Raw genomic sequence first — 20,314 nt, forward strand, 5'->3', positions numbered from 1 at the left:
CTGTATTTTCCTTTTTGCTCCATCTCCACTGGTAGCAGCCACCAGTCTCTCTCCAGGCTCTTCGGGTTTCCTCCTGCTTCCACACTTACGAGGCCCAAGTCTGTTTGCCACTTGGCTGGCAGAGTACACTTTAGAAAATGTAAATTACTCCCAGCACTTTGGGAGGCCGAGGCGGGCGGATCACGAGGTCAGGAGATGGAGACCATCCTGGTTAACACGGTGAAACCCCGTCTCTACTAAAAATACAAAAAATTAGTCAGGCGTGGTGGTGAGAGCCTGTAGTCCCAGCTACTCAGGAGGCTGAGCCAGGAGAATGGCGTGAACCCAGGAGGTGGAGCTGGCGTGAGCCGAGATCATGCCACTGCACTCCAGCCTGGGTGACAGAGCAAGACTCGGTTTCCAAAAAAAAGAAAATGTAAATTACTTCTGTACCTGTCTAAAACTCCCCATGGCTTATACTGCACCCCTGCTAAAATCCAAAGCCCTGACCATGATCTGATATCCCTATAAGGTGTGGTCCCAACCTCCTCTTTCATCCCATCTAGGGCCGTCCACATTCACAGGGCAACCACAAGAGCCTTGCCCTCTGTCCCTCCACCTGGCCAGGCCCATTCACGTGTGGGGGCCTTCGCACCCACTGGCCATGTTCAAAATGCTCTGCTGTCAGCCCTTGGGTTCCTTGTTGTCATTAAGGTCTCAGCCCTAGATTAGCTTCTCCTCAGAGAGATCTTCCTTGGACATCTATTTAATGTCACCTTCCCACTCTCCCTCTGACATCTTCTATTGCATCACCATTTTAGTGTTTGCATCATACTCGGCACCACCGAAATTGTTTGTCTGTCCAATTTTTTCCTTGTTTGTTATCTATTTTCACCCATATGAATGTGAGTACCTTAAGAACAGAGACTTGTCAGAGTCGTTTGCCCCCCAGCCCCAACACCAGAAAATAGTGCACATAGTAGGTGCTCAGTAAATACTTCTTGGGTGAATGCGTTGTTTATTAGTTCTTCCAGCTAAGACGATAATCTGGACATGAAAACAAAATGTGTTTAAGCAAAATCTTGATCATGGGAATGAACATTTCAAGGGGAAAATGAATGGAGTTTGGTGTCTAAATATAGGAAAGGAATGCACAATCTAAGACAAGATTAGTGCGAGGTTCTCAGGGTTGCTGCAGGAAGGTGATACTCTTGGCAAAAATATAAAGGTTGTGGTTAAAAGCCACATTCAGTGAGTATACACTACATGTCAGGCATTACATATTTTTCAGAACCCCATTGGGTAGGCATCATTCTCTCTTACAGGTAAGAGATTGATTCAGTGACCTCAAGTTGTTCAGCTGGGTATCCTATTCCAGTGAGTTCAGCTGGGTATCCTATTCCAGTGATTGAGGTTGACTTGGTTAAAAGTACTGATTTAAGATCAACTTACAGTTGCAAGCATGGATGGGGGTAAAAATGTACTAAGTCTGGTCTTCAGCGCTACCTCTCCATTTCCCAAGTTACTGGGCTGAACTGGATGTGGGATATGCATCTCACAATCTACGTTGGCTCACAGGTTCTTTTGCAAATTGGTCTATGCACCTGTAGATTCCTCCAGGTGTCCTCCTCGTTCTGAAACAGTTCAGGGCAGGCAACTGGAAATGCGTTGAAGAAGATGCTGAAAAGTGTCCAGATAAAGGTAGGGGAACGTGATTAATGGAGCAGAATTACACTTGTTATTTTGGAGACAACCACCTGAAGGGTGATAAAACCCCAGATAAAGTAACTGAAATGCAGTACACGAAAATGTTTTGCTTCCATCTTTTTGACCACCCATCTGATAAGTTAATACCTAGAGTATGGAAACTTGACTTTGCTAAAAATGAGTTCTATAATAGAAGCCCAGAGAAGACAGCGCTACTGATGCATCTGGGGAGTTGAAGATACTGCAACTGAACGCTCAGGTGGTCTCTTACTGGTGGCAGGAAATAAATGTTCTTCTTCAATGTACAAATCACCATGGAGATGGCATTATACAGCCAGCATCTCAGTGATAAAAAGCCATGGGGACCAAGTTGCTTGGTCCCTGGGATTTTATCAGGGGTTGAAAGATACCTTCAGCTTGCCCCCTTTCACCCCGATCCAGCTCACACACACAGCTCCACAAGTGCTAGCTTGTTCTCCCAGATTTGCAGCTATGGAAATGCCAAGATTTAAAATAACTTTTCTTGAAAAAAACCAGCATTGATGGCGTGAAGATATTATTACTCTGTTACCACCACGTCTAGGTATATGTGTTTCTGACAGTAGTGTGGAGGCAGAAGAGAAGATAAAGATCCCATGAAGATAAGGAGATTTGTTGCAAGGCTTGCATAAAAGCTGAGCAGATGATCACAATCTCTGTGTGGTTTATGCTGCCTGAGGAGAGACCCGAAGTCCAGGCAGTGCTGGCTTACATCATTGTTTTCCAGGAGCAAGAGCCTAGTACTTTGGTCATTCCAAGTATTTGGGACTGTTCAGTAGAGCATCAGTTCTTGGTACCCAACATAGATTATTTTAAATTGGAGAACTGAAGCAACCAAAGGAGGGGTGATGTCCTCATTCATTCTAACTAGAGTTGACTTCAGCACATTTGGCTACCTCAAGGTAACTCGGTACAAAGGATTGTATTCACTTGGATCTGATAGCAAGGAAACATTCTTGTAGTTACAGATGTGATGTCACTGAGAGGCAAGCATAGGTTAGGTAGTGAGAAACATACCATTTTGGAGCCGGACAAGACTGGATTTTAATCCCAACTCCAGCAATTAATTGCCCATTGTAAAATGCTGAGCACATTTAATTAAGATATGATCTCAACCACCTGTCAGAGCTGGAGTGAGGGTTAAATTCAATTACTTTGTGCAGCACCTGGTGCATGTGAAGCCCTCAGTCCATACTCATTGAAAACTCACTCTTACCACGCAGCATCTCCCTCCAGCCTTGCTGCAGGAGGTCTCCTGTAACTGAAGGAGAGTGGAGCCCTGGCAGGAGCAGAGACAAACAAATGGACTTTCCTTGCTCATTGAAATAAAGACAACCCTCTTTGCTCAGGAGGAAGCAGGCTCCAGGGATTTGGGAGTCTCAAAACATGGTCATGAGTCACAGGTGAGACAATAGGGCCTTCCCACAGGTCTGTGAATGAATCCAGAAGTGCAAATCTTTTCTTTGGTTTTTACAGATGAATGGTACCCAAATCCATACACTTTCATCTTGCTACAGTACTGGCTGTAGGTGAGTTACTAGTGGCCTAAAATGATGGAAGGCCTTAGGAAAATGCCCTATGTGGCACTTGAGACTTCCTTACCTCTTCTGTGGACAGTCGTTATCCCTTATGTGTGGAGTAGATGGAGTTAATAAGCTGTGATATTATTTCTGGGCAAGGGGCAATAAGATGTGTTTGTTCCTCCCAAGGTGCAGATTACAGAATTGCGGTGAGGGAAGGGGGTGACGATACAGCATCTAAGGAATGTTTAGAGAGTTATATACTTGCCTGCTTTATAATATGTGTGTCTCTAGAGAAGACTAGGTAGACTCCTGTCCATCAGCATCTCAATGTAAAAGAGCATTGCAGTTGGATGTCATCACCAGTCCCCTTCCAGGTCCCTGCAGCTATTGTGGTTAGCATTGCTGTTCCCATGGCTCAAGTGGCTTTGGACTAGTAGGTAATGGGTGGGGGAAGAAACAGCTTCCCTCACCTCCCCACCCCACCCCACCCGGGATAAATTCTGCTTCCTGAGACTTGGGCTGTACCTACAGGAAGTAACAGAAAGGGTTGGCGTGCCGCCAGCTCCCTCCCCTCTGCCAAGTGCATAGTTGCACTTACCAAGGCTGGGCTGCAGGTGGCAGGCGCCCCTCTGCCATCCTCCCATGGCTGGAGGAACTCATTCTACACCAGCTCTTGGGAGTAAAGTTGTACAGATACTGAAGACTTCCATCCTCAGGCCGAAAGGTTAGGATCAGTGCAGCTTATAACTGCCCTCACAAAGAAAGAGAACAAAAGGAGAGGCTGTGACCATGGATGCCTGCAGTACCCATTTAAGTGGCGTCTTGAATCAAGTACAACTGTTTTTAGGAGAAGTAACCCATTTTGGAAGCCCTCCAAAAGCTTCAAAACTTAGAGTTAATGAAATAATATTCTAAAAATAAAATTGATAAAATGTATCTGAAAGCATGCATACGTAGACCTTGCAAATATCCATTTGATGCTCACTTAGTTTCGTCAGGGCTCTATTCACTCTGACCTCATCATATGACAACCCACTTGACTCCTCTCTTCCCTTCTGACCTTCTGCTTTGCTGCTAGTGTAGTTCTATATTCTTCCTTTGCATTCTTTCTCAGAATTAAATCCTGAAAAGAAACCCCACTTGGCATGGACTCAGAATCCCCATGGCATGATCCAATACCACAGGCAGTCTCTCTTCCTAACTCAGGGCCCAGGTAACACGTGGTAGCACCAGGGTGTGAGCTGTCTGCTCTCCAGTGAGGTTTAGACCAGGCTTTGGGAAGCTGCCTTGAGTATAGCTGAGTTGTCAAATATGCAAGTGATACAAGCCAGAGGGGCATGTGTGTCACTCTAAGGTGCTGACACAGGCCAATCTGATCTGGGACCAGTAGCTGCTTAATCCAGTGAGACGAATGGAATGCATTCCTGCTAGTGCCCCTACTACTCTCGCATATGGCAATGCTGCTCCCAGGACTCAAGTGGCTTTGGACCAGTAGGCATTGGCGTGCTGGGCAGGGTTGGGGGCAGGTATGTGCTGCTTCCTGGAAAAGGGCTGTCACTTACATCCTAGCCCCCAGTTTCACCTTATCTTGACTCAGATGCTGTCTCAGACTCCTATTCTGCTACTTTTGTGCCTCCTCTTCTCTCTCCATCTCTCTCTGTCTCTCCTCCTGCCCCTTAATAACTGGCCACTCTCCATATTTTCCAGTCTACAGCCCAAAAGGGAGATGGACACATTGATTTAGCTAGTTACTCTCTACCCACTTGGACAGTGTCTCTTGCTCTAGATCCCCTCATTGGTTGCCCACTGGCCTATGGATACTATTAATTGAATTAGCATCCATCACTGCTTATGCACACAGGGCCTGTTCCATGGTCATCTTGATTTGAAGTTGGGAAAGCAGCGTTATCGATGATATGCCCGGTATTTAAGGAAAATCAGAGAAGAAAGGCATAGAGACAGGATGCATTCACATTTTGGAGAAACGCACTGTATGTCAGATGGTATATGTCAGGTACTGTACTAGGTACTTTATAACTGCATTTATCTAGTTAATTCTCAAAAAGACTTATCTTTTCCCAGTATCAGAGTTTGAGAAGCAGAGGGCTGATATTTTAGCATGGCTCTTGGTTAAAGGGTCCAAAGAGGCGTCCTGCCCAAAGTTAGGATTCCCTTCTCTGAGCAACAGAATTCCCACAAATCTATATAGTCTTAGCTGAACAGGACTAGGGTTCCATCTAGTTGTAGGGGTGTTCCTTTTCCCAGCCTTGTGTGTGTGCACAGACACAAACAGACACCATGGACACTTCCAAAGGAAGAGTGAATACAGGAAGACAGAATTGGGATCTCTTACTATGGTAAGACAGAGTGTTTGAGGTCCTGGATCCCAGCCAATGCCATCACTTGCATTTCAACATTTCCAAAATAGTTCTTGGAATTCCCACTTTAAAAATGAGAAAACAGACTCAGGAATGTTAATGAACTCTCTGTAAGAGTGCTAGCTGTGCCTTCTCATATTTACTCATCTCTTAACATTCTCTTGCACTCTAGCCAGACTTCCAACCAACTACCCACACCTGTGACTCTGCCTGAGTGAGTCCACCCTGCCCACCTGTAGAGCAGACTGGACTTGCCAGAACTGTCCCTGCAGAAGCCTTCAACCACAGCTGATAGGATGGTGTGGAATAACTCTGGGGAGATATGTTCTACATTTGCTCTGAGGGCTTCTCAGTAGAATTCAGCTCCTATTCCCACTGTGCTAACTTGCTCGATAATCCACCCTATTTCCTTTCTCAGTTCCCTACTGTCCTGCCAGTGTTTCCTGGTAATCAACGCTAAATTAATAACTTGCTCTCAACCCCTTGACTTAAGGTCTGATTCTAGGGAGCCATGAATGATGACACTGTCCTAAAATCACCCAATTAATAGGTGGAAGACCTGGACGATCTGACCCAAAAGCGAATGCTCTTCATACTTTGAAGATCTATCCAGGCACCATGCTCCTGACCTCACAACAACTTTCTTCTCTCTTGCACTTTCAGTCTCCATCCCAGGGGAGCACCAAACTCCCGCCTCCAGGGATGATGACCCATGTCTCTAGCCCCCTGGTGTACCCAAGCCAATCCCCTGGTACAGTGTCATCTTATGGACTCATCCCCCTTGCCTGTGAAAATCTTTTTCTTGCCGATCCATGGCCATAATACACACACACACACACAAAGAAAACTTGACATTTTGAAATTGCAACCCAAGACAGCTGGTTCCTTCCTCTTCACCACATTCCAGAGAACAAGGGGAAGAACTCTGTCTAGCAACTGTATACTTTAGAACAAGGTGTCAGAGTCAGGGTGCCCCCCTCCATTGCTCCTCCATAACCCTCTTGGACACACACATTATTGTTGGCATTAACCTGAAATGCAAGGGGAGGGGAGGCTGACTGACCGATACTAATTTCAGACAACTAAATACATGGAAATATTAATGAGCCATATCCCAAATCTATTAGATATCTGAATTCCGATGAAGTGTTTAAATCCTAATAGTCAAAACACCAACTTATTCTACTTCTTTCCTACCAAATATAATTTATTGGGTTTTGCTATTCTCACCCACATTTAATCTGTACAGACACACACCTAAGAAATAAAATAGAGAGGGCCAAACATTTTGAATGTATTTAATTTATCAAGTTGCAGCTCCTCAATAAGGTTTTGAGTTTCTTTAAAAAACAAACTACTCTGCTAAGATTTACTGGGTTAGAGTTAGAGAACTGGACTGCATTCCTGACTTCTCCATTCATTTCACAGAGTGACCTTGGGCAAGTTATTACACAAGTCTATCTTGATTTATTTATCTGTAAATTTGCAAACAAAAGAATCATCTCATTTTTCCTACAAAACTTGGAAGGAAGATGGAATGATAAATCTATAAAAGCATATTGAACCCCTTGGGGAGTAGCCTTATCTGCTTATATACAGTAAGCTTATGTCAGTTTTCAGCTTCTGATAGTCTTGTCAAACCAGAGCACTATTTCCAATAGAAACTTCTCTTTGACATTCACATTTTGGTACGTCCTCAGTCCTCATATTTTAAGCTTGTTTGGCTTCAAGCAGAAAAAAACTAGGAATTAAATCCAAAAATTGAAAGAACTGGCAAATAAAATCATAGTTTCAATCCTTGCATCCAAGAGGACCATAGAAATTAATTTGTTGGATCAACTTGAATAGCCTCACAACAGAAACAGCTGTTTTTGTGTTGAAGCAGTTTAAATAGTTTAAAGCTCATAGCTTGGAGAAGACTGTAATTCAGTAGTTTCTCTCTTTACCCACTCTCCTCAAGTATTCACTGTTCCTTCCTGTTACCCATATTGTGATTTCTTTTCTTCTGTTTTCTTTCTTTGCCTTTGTCTCCACTTAAGCGTATCTTTTCTCTTTCCTATTTCTGTCTCTCAGTTGTCTTATCCTTCTCTTTTTTCCCACTCGTTTTTATTGCCATTGAACATTTAACTTTGCTACATGTTGTGAGAGAGAAGAGGAGAAATAGATGAAAAAAGCAGAGTAAAAAACAAATACATACCTAAAAACTGCTTATCATATAGAAATTGCTCAAAAATATTCAGTGCCTAAATCAATAAAAATATCTAATATTTATGGAGACCATATTTACATTAAGGAATCTGTACAGGCATTTCCTATAATCCAACAAGGTAGACGCTGTTATTATCTTCATTTTCCAGATAAGGAAAACTGAAGCTCAGAAAAACAAGATAACCAAGGTCACCCAGAGAGAAAACGACAGAAGAGGACACATAACCAGTTCTGTCTGACTCAAAAATCCATGTTGTTAACCACCATACTCTCTTGTAACAGGCATGTGCCTGGTGCTTTCCTGACATCAGTTCATTTAACGGACATTAAACAAGAAATAGATTGCTTGACATATGATGCAGTTGAAAAAGCCAGACATGACTAAGACAGAGATTTGACACACCAGCTCCAGCAATAGTTGTGTTAACTTGGCACATTATTTAAATTCTGAGCTCAGGTTCTTAATCTGTAAAATGAGTTTGTCTTTATCTACTCTTCTGTTTGATGCAGTGATTAAACCAGCTTGCTCCATGCCCTAGCCTATTAACTAGGCTAACAAAATGGAGAATATTCAAGAGAGAGGAAGTAAGTCACAGAGACAGGAAATGGAAATGATTCTGCCTGGCTCACAGTTTCTCCCAGATACCCTCCCTCACCTGCAAGCCAGGATTCCTCTTTCATGCTTTCCTGCACCAAATTTTTTCTTGCACTTTCATGCACCAAGTTTTTTCTCCATCTCATTACCTCCCATAAGTATAGTTCTTGGTTTTCTTATTTATATCTCCCTACCCCACCCTGACCCCAAGGATGCCCCATAAGATCAGGGACCAAGTCTGTCTTGCTAGCTATACCACCAACACACAGCCCAGTGCCTGGAGCACAGTTCATGCTCAGAAAACAAGTGTTTAATGAATAACTGAAGGTGGAGGGTCAAAGGGTGAGGATGGAGAGGGAGATGGGGCAAATGGTACTGGATATTAGGACTCCATACTCACATTCTTCCCAACTGTCCTCAGGGTCTGTTGGAAATGCAGTCACAGTCTTCACCCCTCTCATAACTATGCCATCAGCTTCTGAAGCCCTTGAATCAAGATTTAAGAGGAGTAGCTGTGGCACAGAGGGACCAGGGAGAGACACACTGACCTGTGTCCCCAGAAAAGACTGACTTTTGAGCACCCCACCCTCTCCCATCATTTATCTTATCAATGACTAGAGACAATTAGGTCTCCTTGATGGTGTGAAGAAATATAACTGCACTTCTATCTAGATTCAAGGTAAATCACAAAAGATACATTATTAAGAGTAATATTATAAATTACTCCCTGGGCAGTGCCGTCAAGGCCCATGAATCCAGCTGCACCTCCACCAGCCAATAACTCCTGAATCTATACCGAGCTTTTCAGTCCTGCTGTCTACCTCCAGCTCTCTAAGGCACCTTAAACTCAAGAGGTCTGAAATTGAAGATAGTGAATGCCCACACCCACCCCAGGTCCCCCATAAAAACTGCTGCTTCTATTGCTTCTCTCAGAGAGGAAATGGGGAGCCATTCTTTACACTTCTGTCACCCTTACGCTTTGAATATGAGCAGTTTCCTAAGTTTGTCTCAACTCCCTTTTTCTTCATTCTTACCCCATTGTCTTAGTTCCTCTCCTAAGGATTCCTGATGGACAATCATAATCATCTTCCAGGAGATCCCTCTGCCCCCAGGCACACCTCCCCACTGCCACCAGAATGTTTGTTTTAAATCATGAATCTTGTCAAGACCTTATTGAAAATCCCCGTCCTATATGTGGTAAAGTCGGACTGTTTATATCGGCCCAGGCCCTCCTGGAATGACGCCCAACCCCACCGACCTCTCCCTATCATCTGAGTCTGGCCCCCAAGCAGACTCTTGATGTCAGGATGTACAGCCCTTCCCATCTCTGGCTTGTCCACCTGGTAGCTTCTCAGTCATCTTCCCAGACTCATCTCAGGCATCACCTCCCTTGTGAAATTTTCCCCCAAAAATCTCTCCAGAAAAAGTAAGCACTTTTTTCTTTGTTTTCCAAATACCTGACATATCCTTTTATTATAGCAATTATCACGTTTTTTTCATAAACTGCTTATTTTCATCAGATCAATTAAACTTTGGTGTCCTTGAAGGGCCACAAATTTTATCTATCTCATCCTTATTTATATAATGCTTAAAACAACATACAGTAGTAGTTCAATATATGTGCATTGATGAATGAATGATCAACGTCTCAAGTTTTATAGTTTCCATAGGATCCATAATAGTATACAAGGTCTTACAAATGTACAACACTTATCAACAGTATAAAACCAACGTGAATTTGTTGCCTCAATAAGGAGCAGTACAGGAATGATATTCTTTGCTTCAATCAAATTCAAACATATGTTATTAATGCGAGATAGTATTGATGCTAGTGGGGGTTATATAGATTTATAAGACTGCACACTGACATTTAATGAAATTAAAATAGAGAGATCATTACCTAAACAACCTAACAACTACCTGGAATAAAATAAAACACACTAAACAGAGGACTTAACACTCAAACTGGGCCAATCTTTTCTTTGCATCTTGGGCCCTCATTTCTGCTCTCCAAGCTTCCAATAGCATGTTGCTGGAGCCTTTGCCACTATGGTAATAGATTAATTAATTGTGTAATTGTTTGCTTAATATACTTTTCCCTATGAGAATACCAACTCCATATAAATAAGGACTGCACGTGTCTTATAAACCCCACCATCTATGGCATCCAGCACAGCACCTGATGTATAGTAGGTGCTCAACAACTTTGACAGGGAGAAAGAAAGTATAATTTATATCAATGTTGAGGATCAGATAAGAATTCACAGAGGAGATATGCTTGATACACAAACCCTTAAATAACAATAATTGGCCAGGCACAGTGGCTCATGCCTGTAATCCCAGCAGTTTGGGAGGCCGAGGTGGCCGGATCACCTGAGGTCAGGAGCTTGAGACCAGCCTGGCCAACATGGTGAAACCCTGACTCTACTAAAAATACAAAAATTAGCCGGGTGTGGTGGCATGCATCTGTAATCCCGGCTACCCAGGAGTCTGAGGCAGAATTGCTGGAACCCAGGAGGCAGAGGCTGCAATAAGCTAAGATCATGCCACTGTACTCCAGCCTGGGCAACAGAACAAGACTCTATCTCTAAATAAATAAATTAATTAATTAAAAAAATAAGAATTAGGCTCTCAAATTTATTGCAGACTTAATGAACATTCCACACATTTTCCATTTTTTTTTAGATATTCGTTTTTTTAAATCTGTAGTTACATGTCTTTCAGTTAACTCTGCAATATCTACTCTTTAAGGATATTTATGGAAAACTATAGCTTTCTGCCATAGCTTACAATTTAGCTGGAGTTAAAAGAGTTTTTCCAACAAAACAATCAAATAACCATGGAAGCTGGAATAAAATTACTCTCCTTACAGGAGGTACAGACTAAGTGCTATAGTCATTTCAAAGTGAGTAGAATCACTCACTGGAGACCTGGGTGGTTGTCATGGAGAAAGTAGGATTTTTTACATCAAACTAGAAGACTTCGAAAGTCCCAAGAAAGGAGGAGACCATGAGTGGGGGATGCCGAGAGCCCAGATAAAAGCAAGTGGAGGACAGGGCATGTGTTAAGACAGAAGCAAAAAAAAAAAAAAAAAAAAGAGAAGAGGCTCAGCAGCACCAGGCTGCAAATGCCAGCGAAGGAATGGGGATGTTCACTGATGCTAGAGGATCCCATCCAAAATGTTAAGAAATAAAAAACAAAATGTTTGAGGAAGAATAATTTAGTAATAATTGCAGGGAGACTAATTAGGAGGATAATAAATATCCAATTAGGGGGTAATTAATTTAGAAAGATACAAAAAAAAAAGAAGTATTATGAGATGTAAAATAGCCAATTGACTTTCCCATTGTTAAAGCATCTCTCAGATTTTGTGAGTGGGTGACAGGAAAGTAATAGGACCTTTTCAAAAACGCAAAAGAACACAGGGCAACAGGACACAGGGCACAGTTGCAACTTTTGAAGACAACAGGATAATTTTGGCTTTATTATACATGTTTGCCTTAGGGACAATCAGAATAAAGTGTCCCAAGGAAAATGGAGATGTAAGATTTTATTCTTTTATTATTGTTGTGATGATGATGATGATGATGATGGGACTTTGTTGGTATGAGCTTTAAATGTGAAATGTCATTAGCTTTGATTTTGGTAATACAAACCCCTTAGTGATGGAGTCTTTGCTGTGACTGGAAGAAAATGGAGTTGGGTGGGGGTTGGGAGGGATGTCATCAAACCCAAGTAATAGATTTTATAAGGTGAATGACATTGAGATGAGGAGTTCCAGGAGAAGATCTGGTGGCCACCCTTGTGGGTCACTGGTGCTTTAGAGAATTAACCCTTTTTGCCATATCTCAATTTGGTTACAGTAGAGAAAACTTACTAGCACTCAATAGACTAGTAGGAGACTAATTTACAATGAGTGGTAAACCTTTCCCTCATGCAGTTATCTCCCCAGCTAAACTAGTCTTTAGAAAGTTACTTGTGGATCAAAGTCTTCCAGCAAAGAGAAATGGATAAACAAGAAAGACATTGCATCTAGTCTAAATAAGGGCTCATGTGACATTCCTACTCTACATCCAAATTATTCCCCTCCTTCTGAAATATCCAAGTCCACTACATTTGATGTCTTTCTCCCCTAGATAGGATGAAGGGAACTTGTCAGGGCTTGTGCCTTATTTTTATAATTTCCTTTCAAATGCTATGACTGCCACTAGAGTACCGGGGGATCTTGTTGAAATCAAAGTCAGGGGCCTTACACTCAGACATTCTGATTCAGGATGTCCACAGTAAGGCCTGGGGATCCGGATTGCTGGGAAGCCCTTGACGGGTTTGGAGACAGTCCATCCATTGAGGGACTTTGAATGGATCTGATTTGGCAGGCAGGTTAGACTCGAAGCCTCCACATCTACTTTACTGCAAGCAGCTTCCCATGTGCTTATTTTATTTGTTTTCTCTTTTGCCAAAGGTTTATTTAAACACAGATTCTCATCACCTTAACAAGAATTGGTCAATTGTTTATCCAAGTTTAACTTGACCTTTTGATCAATGTTGTTTTTCTTCCACAAGGTCCTAAAACAATTGTTTAGAAGACCACTATTAAATTATAAGCACATTTACTTATTCAAGAATTATGTCTTGATCACCTTCTATGCACCAGGCAGTGTGCTTAGTACCACAGAGAGCAAGAAAGATAAGACCTCTCTGCAGTTATATTCTAGTGCAATGGAGGTGGAGTGGGGTGAAAAAGACAACAGAGAAGGAAATAAATCATTTCTCAGTGTGATTAGTGCTATGAGAAAAATAAGCAGAGTTCTGTAGGAAATATTTTGGAAGGGAGGAAAATAACCTAGATAGGTTGAATAGGGAAAGGCTTTTTACAGAGGTGACTTTCCAACTGAGAGCTGAAGAACGCAGAGCCAGTTGTGCTGGCTGTTAAGACCTGGGTAACAGTGAAAAGTGGTCAAAGAATTGCAAAGCAGGAAATAACACTGAACTGGAAGGTGAGACAAGGGTGGTCAGAGAGATGGTGGGAATAGTAAAGGCTCTGGTTGATGTGAAGTGGAGAGCTCCTCTGTTAAAAACAAAGTGGTCAAGGAACTGAGAGTTGATTGGACATCAGAGTCAATAAACGTAATGACAGGAGCTGAGTTAGAAGCTGGAGTGCATAAAGTGGACAGATCAGTGATAAAGGTAGATGACAACAAGAGGAGGGGGAAAGGGAGACTTAAGGAGGATACTTTGATTTCACAGAAGCAGGAGGCTTAGCTGGGTGATGTCCTGGAAGCAGCGTGGGCTGCAGGGAAATCACTCACTACTGGCCGGAGAGACAAGTAGTTCAAGGAAGTGAAGTTTCATCTACTTGAGAAAGTGCAAGAGACACAGAGTGTTGGGAGTCAGCCAAGTTTCATTTACAGAGTCTTGGAAACAAACATTCCAGAAATCCCTGGAGATTAAAGGGGAATTTGATGGCCACAAAGCAGAACGTCCAGAGGCCACAGGGGAAGGTGGATTTTGTTTCTGTTTCTCGGGCAGAGAAGAGACCTGGTGAGGGCATATGTAGGGACACACAAATTACAGACTGAATAATCATGGACAAATGGGGGGTCTTGAAAGTCACCAGGTCCCTGGGATTAAAGCACTGTAACTACTACTGCTGCTGCTGCTAAAACAACAATAATAGTAGTTATTATTTATAGCGGTAATAGCAGAAGAAGTAATAGTACAAATCTCATGACAGTTTTATATTTGGCCTGTGCTAAGTATTTTCCATGCATGTGTACCGATAACCCTATCATCTGCCAAACCACGGTCAAATTTTGTATTTTCAGTGACAACTTCATGTACTACAAATCACTGATTAAAGAAGTATAAAGGGCTTTGAAGTAATCCTGGCAGCCTCTGGAGAAGATAGCAGACAAACGGTTTTAGAGTTAAAACTCCAAATAGATGGTCCAGTGGTATGGAAGATTTCGAGTGGCTGTTTTAGAGGGCGATATGGTTTGGCTGTGTCCCAACCCAAATGTCATCTTGAATTGTAGCTCCTATACTCCCCACTTGTCATGGGAGGGACCAGGTGGGAGGTAACTGAATCATGAGGGTGGGTTTTTCCCATGCTGTCCTCGTGATAGTGAATAAGTCTCATGAGATTTGATGGTTTTAGAAAGGGCAGTTCCCCTGCATATGCTCTCTCTTGCCTGCCACCATATAAGACATGCCTTTGCTCTTCCTTTACCTTCTGCTGTGATTGTGAGGCCTCCCCAGCCATGTGGAATTGTGAGTTCATCAAACATGTTTTTCTTTATAAATTACCCAGTCTCAGGTATGTCTTTATTGGCAGCATGAGAACAGAGTAAGACACGGGGCTATACACATTGGTATATGGTGTTCAGGGGGTTATTCACACAGTCCTCTTGCACTAGAAAAAAAGCAGCGCCCTTCAACCTCAGCTGGTGGAATGATCACGATGTCTGCAAGTGGCTCCATGAACAGTGCTTCATTCCTCTGTTCTATTGCTTAATTTGCTAGAAAATTACTAATTATCCTTGAAGACCTAATTCTATTCACTCATTCACTTGTTCATTCCACAAATATTTGAGAGAAATTATTATAGGCTATAGACCATTCTAGACACTCTTGGGGATACAGTAGTTTAAAATTGTGTATACACACACACACACATATATACTATATATATATATATGCAATCATGTGTATCATGTGTATATATATATATATTTGCAATCATGTTTATATTCCCTAGGAAACTTTCCCCACTACTCCCTCCACCTCTAGGCTGATGACACCATGCATTATGCCTGCAGCACAGAATTTATTCATTTACCTTTCCAATAACATGCTGAAAACCTTATATGTATATCTCAATCCATTCCTCTCCATACCATCCTTTTCAAGTCTAAGTAAGATCATGTTACTTCTCTACCCAGAGCCCTACAGAAGTTCCCTAGTTTACCCAGAGTAAACGCCAATGTCCTTAAAATGTTCATCCCTACCAGAGGATGCCACCTTGTAAATCCCATCTTCCATGTCTTCTTTTACTGTGAGAGCTGTAGGAAGGATGTGGCAAGATGAACACTATGTAGTAAAGGGACTCATTCATCCTGCTGGAAAGATAACTACATTTTTACTCTACTTTGATACAACTTTATGGAGCAGGACATGAAGTAGACTTCTCTGGATTCCTTAGTCATTCTTCACTTGGGAAAAAGGGAAGGTCTCATACATTAATGAGATTGTATACTATGATCATAATAAATTCTTAAATTATTGTGATAAATACTTTAGAAAAATAAAGCATTTTCCCAGAAAAAAAAAAATACATGACTTTTTGTAAGCACTTAGAAAACTGAAATGGTCATCAAGATGTATAATTATAATTATATTTTATATATATATATAATTATAATTGCCACAATTATATATATAAATATATATATAATTATAATTGCCACAATTTTAAGTTGTAATTTATGATTTTGAACTATTCTGTGCATTACAGAGTGCTCCCTAAAAACAACAAAAGTTTCAATCTCAAAACATCTCCAGTTTGTATCTACATTCAGGTGCACAAACTAAAACAGTACTTGAAGATGATGTACTTATTAATATCCCAAAAGTTATAGATGCCCAGAATGGTTGAGTTACATTCTATTGCATTACAGGTAAAGCCAGAACAAAAATATAGGGCTCTTTCCTCTCTATCCTGTAGATGCCATTTCTCATTGCTGCATTTTCTATGAAGAAGCTCACTACAAAATGTATATTCAGCATGCCTTGCTAAATTGTTCTGGCAGCTTATATGAAATATGCTCTCCTCGATAGTATTTTTAAACAAATATGTTAAGTTCCTTGTCTACTATACCCACACTTGTGACTGTGCTTTCAACATTTCTCCTTCTTTATTTTAACAGAACCCCAAGTTTCACATGCCTGAGGATGTAAGAGAAAAAAGGGAAAATCTTCTACTCAATTCTGAGAGATCTACTAGGGTCTTAACAAAGACCAGTTATTCACAAGGAGGGGATCAAGCTTTAAGTAAGTCCACAGGGTCACCAACAGAGAAGTGGATTGAAAAACATCAAGGAGCTAAGACTGTTTTCAACAAGTTCAGCAACATGCATTGGCCAGTGGACATTCACCCTTTAAACAAAAGTTTAGTCAAAGATAACAAATGGAAGAAAACTGATGAGATCCAAGAGAAACGAAGGTCTTTCCTTCAGGAGTTTTGCAAGAAATATGGCAGGGTGAGTCGTCATCAGTCACATCTTTTTCATACAGTATCCAGAATCTATGTAGAAGATAAACACAAAATCTTATATTGCGAGGTACCTAAGGCTGGCTGTTCCAATTGGAAAAGAATTCTGATGGTACTAAATGGATTGGCTTCCTCTGCATACAACATCTCCCATGATGCTGTCCACTACGGGAAGCATTTGAAGAAGCTAGATAGCTTTGACCTAAAAGGGATATATACCCGCTTAAATACTTACACCAAAGCTGTGTTTGTTCGTGATCCCATGGAAAGATTAGTATCAGCCTTTAGGGACAAATTTGAACACCCCAATAGTTATTACCATCCAGTATTTGGAAAGGCAATTATCAAGAAATATCGACCAAATGCCTGTGAAGAAGCATTAATTAATGGATCCGGAGTCAGGTTCAAAGAGTTTATCCACTACTTGCTGGATTCCCACCGTCCAGTAGGAATGGACATTCACTGGGAAAAGGTCAGCAAACTCTGCTATCCATGTTTGATCAACTATGATTTTGTAGGGAAATTTGAAACTCTGGAAGAAGATGCCAATTACTTTTTACAGATGATCGGTGCTCCAAAGGAGCTGAAATTTCCTAACTTTAAGGATCGGCACTCTTCCGATGAAAGAACCAATGCTCAAGTCGTGAGACAGTATTTAAAGGATCTGACTAGAACTGAGAGACAATTAATCTATGACTTTTATTACTTGGACTATTTAATGTTTAATTATACAACTCCATTTTTGTAGTTTGCATTCATTTTCTAAAACCCTGTATATACTTAATGATGATGAGCTCAAATCAGCTACTGTAATTTTTCTATAATTCTCTGTATGAGAGAAATTTAACTAAGTGCAGTTGTCTTGATTTAATGTAGGTTTTTACCAAATAGTATGACACCAATTGGCACAAAGTTATAGGAAAATCACCCATAGGAGATGTAAACAACTTGAGTTGCTCTAAAATGTTTGGAAAAGAGCTGCTTTTGCATTACGAATTATATTGTTGAAGCAATAACCTAGCCAGCTGTTGCATTAGCTAAAGCAGCCTCTTTTGCAATGGTAGGAAAAAAGGATCTAAAATAGCGTGAGTGTATGTCTATATCCTGGAATTTATCGTCTAAAATGCATGAATATATTTTTAGCAGTCTGTGGCATATTAATCAAACTGTTGAATTGTTTTCTTACACCCTGGAAATCTTTTTATCAACTATAATGATAAATCCATTTTGAAGTGGTATTTTGGACTTAGGCATTTTACTTTAGATTGGAAGGCATTATGTGATTTACAATATGAGAATACAGCAGAAAAACCAGATGAGGCTGTGGCTTTTTATATTCAACAGCCAATAAAAAATGCACAACATGCTAAGATCAAAGCAACAAAAGCAACCTTTTTCTTCCAGAAAAACTTAAGGGAATTGATTCTGTTTTCTTTTGAGCCCTCCACAAAGAGACAAAATGAGCACAAGCACTAAAGGTCTACATTTCTGAAGCAGGCAGTTGAGAAGCTTAAGTCTCTTCAGATATAAATGTGCTCCTAATTCTGGTTTAATTGGGCAGGGGGGAAATTGTTTCAGGATGGAATAATCATCAAAAACAAAAGTTGCCATTCTGAATATGGAACTCAAACAATACAGTTTTATAAGTATATTGTTTGAATCAAAGCATCGTGTGCATAGTTTTATATGTGGAATACACCCTAAGAATAGCTTTTGTTTTCAGTTTAATTATTCAGCTTAGGAATGACTTTTTAAAAACTAATATACCACTTCAAAGATAGGTTATGTTCTAGAGAATAAACATAAAAAGATCCCCTAGAGATGTTTAATAGGCTTATGCATAAGCAAATTAAGGTATTTTCTTTTTAAGTTTAAATATTCTATACTAACAAAGTCAAATACTGTTGCATTCAAATATTAAATCAAAGTCCTTAGAAAAATAGGTCCATGTGTCACCCTTGTGAATAGTTGTAATGCATTTTGGAATTTTTTCCCAAGGGATCCTAAATTAGATCGCTTGGGGAAAAATCGGGATCATTTTGGATGGGAAACATTTGGATGGGAAACCTACTTTAACTGGTGGACTATTACCCTGAGTTAAGAAAATCACAAGTCTTGGCCGGGCGCGGTGGCTCAAGCCTGTAATCCCAGCACTTTGGGAGGCCGAGACGGGCGGATCACGAGGTCAGGAGATCGAGACCATCCTGGCTAACACGGTGAAACCCCGTCTCTACTAAAAATACAAAAACTAGCCGGGCGAGGTGGCGGGCGCCTGTAGTCCCAGCTACTCGGGAGGCTGAGGCAGGAGAATGGCGTAAACCCGGGAGGCGGAGCTTGCAGTGAGCTGAGATCCGGCCACTGCACTCCAGTCCGGGCGACAGAGCGAGACTCCGCCTCAAAAAAAAAAAAGAAAGAAAGAAAATCACAAGTCTTTCAAACCCTGCTTAAATGCTTTTCCTGAACATCTTCCTCTTCCTAAGCTATCATTTTTTTCTTATCAGTAATTATTCAGTAATGGCTTTCAAAGAACAGTAGGTATTAATATTTGAATGTTAATAGACCAAGATAGTTACAGTCATACTTATTTCATTTTGATTTTCTATTTCATGACTGAGTATTCATGAATTGCTTCACTCCTTACACACACCTGCCGTGTCCCATCTGTGTCTCCTAAGGAGTGAGTAAACTGCAATGGGCTGAGAGATCATAAGTATTAAACCTTCTAATCCAACCTTTTACTACTTTTCCATGCCATTAACTCTTGCCTCTAGACCATACACTTAAGCTGTGCTCTCAGTTTTTAAGAAGTTTTACTCTGGAGTAATCTAAATTACATAATTTAAAATTTTGCTACACCATGAAGAGTAGATTCCTTGTAATTTAGGGAAATTGAAATTATCTTTTTATGGAGAGACAAAATACAAAATATTCCAGAAGCCTAAAATTTTATTCCTAAGCAACACAAAACTTGCTTTATATGAAATCTGCTATAAAGAATAAAGGCAATTTCCTCAAAGGTATTCCTAAAACTATATAAGGAACAAACAAATAACTTTTCATAGCTTTAGAAAAAAAAATAGTAACAACAGTCCTACCTCTCTTATTGGCATTTGGAATGCATTGGGCAGGGTAGAGTGCATAACTATGTAACTGTTTGGCTTTGATGATGGAGAGGAGGGATGAGTGGAAGAAAATGATACCCAGCGTTCTCTACGGAAAGCTGTTATGTACCTTTTGCTGTATATGTCCCTTTCCTGACCCTTTCCAACAAGCCCATGTCACCATGGGTCATTCTTTTCCTAAATGGGCTCTCTGATGCCAAGTGACACCCTGTGTAGTTACAAGTTCCAGAAACCATGCATGTTTTTGCCAAGTAAGAACAAACTTTTTACATACCTGCTCTTCATTTTAGATGAGTTATTTTCATGTTAGGACCAAAGAAGCCAGTCATCATCCTGGATTACTTGTGAGTTTAAAACCCAACTCCATTTTTCTCTCCTGACTTATGTGGCTTTGCAGACCAGCTCACATTCACCTGTGTCATTTCTGCCTGTGCATAAATCCAGGTGGGAACACCACTGTTCTTTAGGACCATCACAATTTCATGAATTTAATT

General features: G+C 40.9%; 1 protein-coding gene and 1 long non-coding RNA gene across 2 annotated transcripts in view; one reads left to right on the plus strand and one right to left on the minus strand.

Annotated features, from left to right (window-relative positions):
- The window catches only part of LOC117064030, a 280,930-nt gene extending 272,015 nt beyond the window's left edge, over positions 1–8,915 (minus strand). The window contains exon 1 of the long non-coding RNA XR_004429227.1: positions 8,830–8,915. This is a non-coding gene — a long non-coding RNA (uncharacterized LOC117064030). The remainder of the gene's footprint in view (positions 1–8,829) is intronic.
- Positions 1–18,079, plus strand: part of CHST9 (carbohydrate sulfotransferase 9) — a 284,816-nt gene extending 266,737 nt beyond the window's left edge. The window contains exon 6 of the mRNA XM_033178073.1: positions 16,355–18,079. Coding sequence (XP_033033964.1) covers positions 16,355–17,446 — 1,092 coding nt within the window. The 3' untranslated portion in view covers positions 17,447–18,079. The remainder of the gene's footprint in view (positions 1–16,354) is intronic.
- The last annotated feature ends 2,235 nt before the right edge of the window (positions 18,080–20,314 follow it).

The sequence above is a fragment of the Trachypithecus francoisi genome, unplaced genomic scaffold, assembly GCF_009764315.1.
Source record: "Trachypithecus francoisi isolate TF-2019V2 unplaced genomic scaffold, Tfra_2.0 Lachesis_group19, whole genome shotgun sequence".
NCBI classification, from domain to species: domain Eukaryota; kingdom Metazoa; phylum Chordata; class Mammalia; order Primates; family Cercopithecidae; genus Trachypithecus; species Trachypithecus francoisi.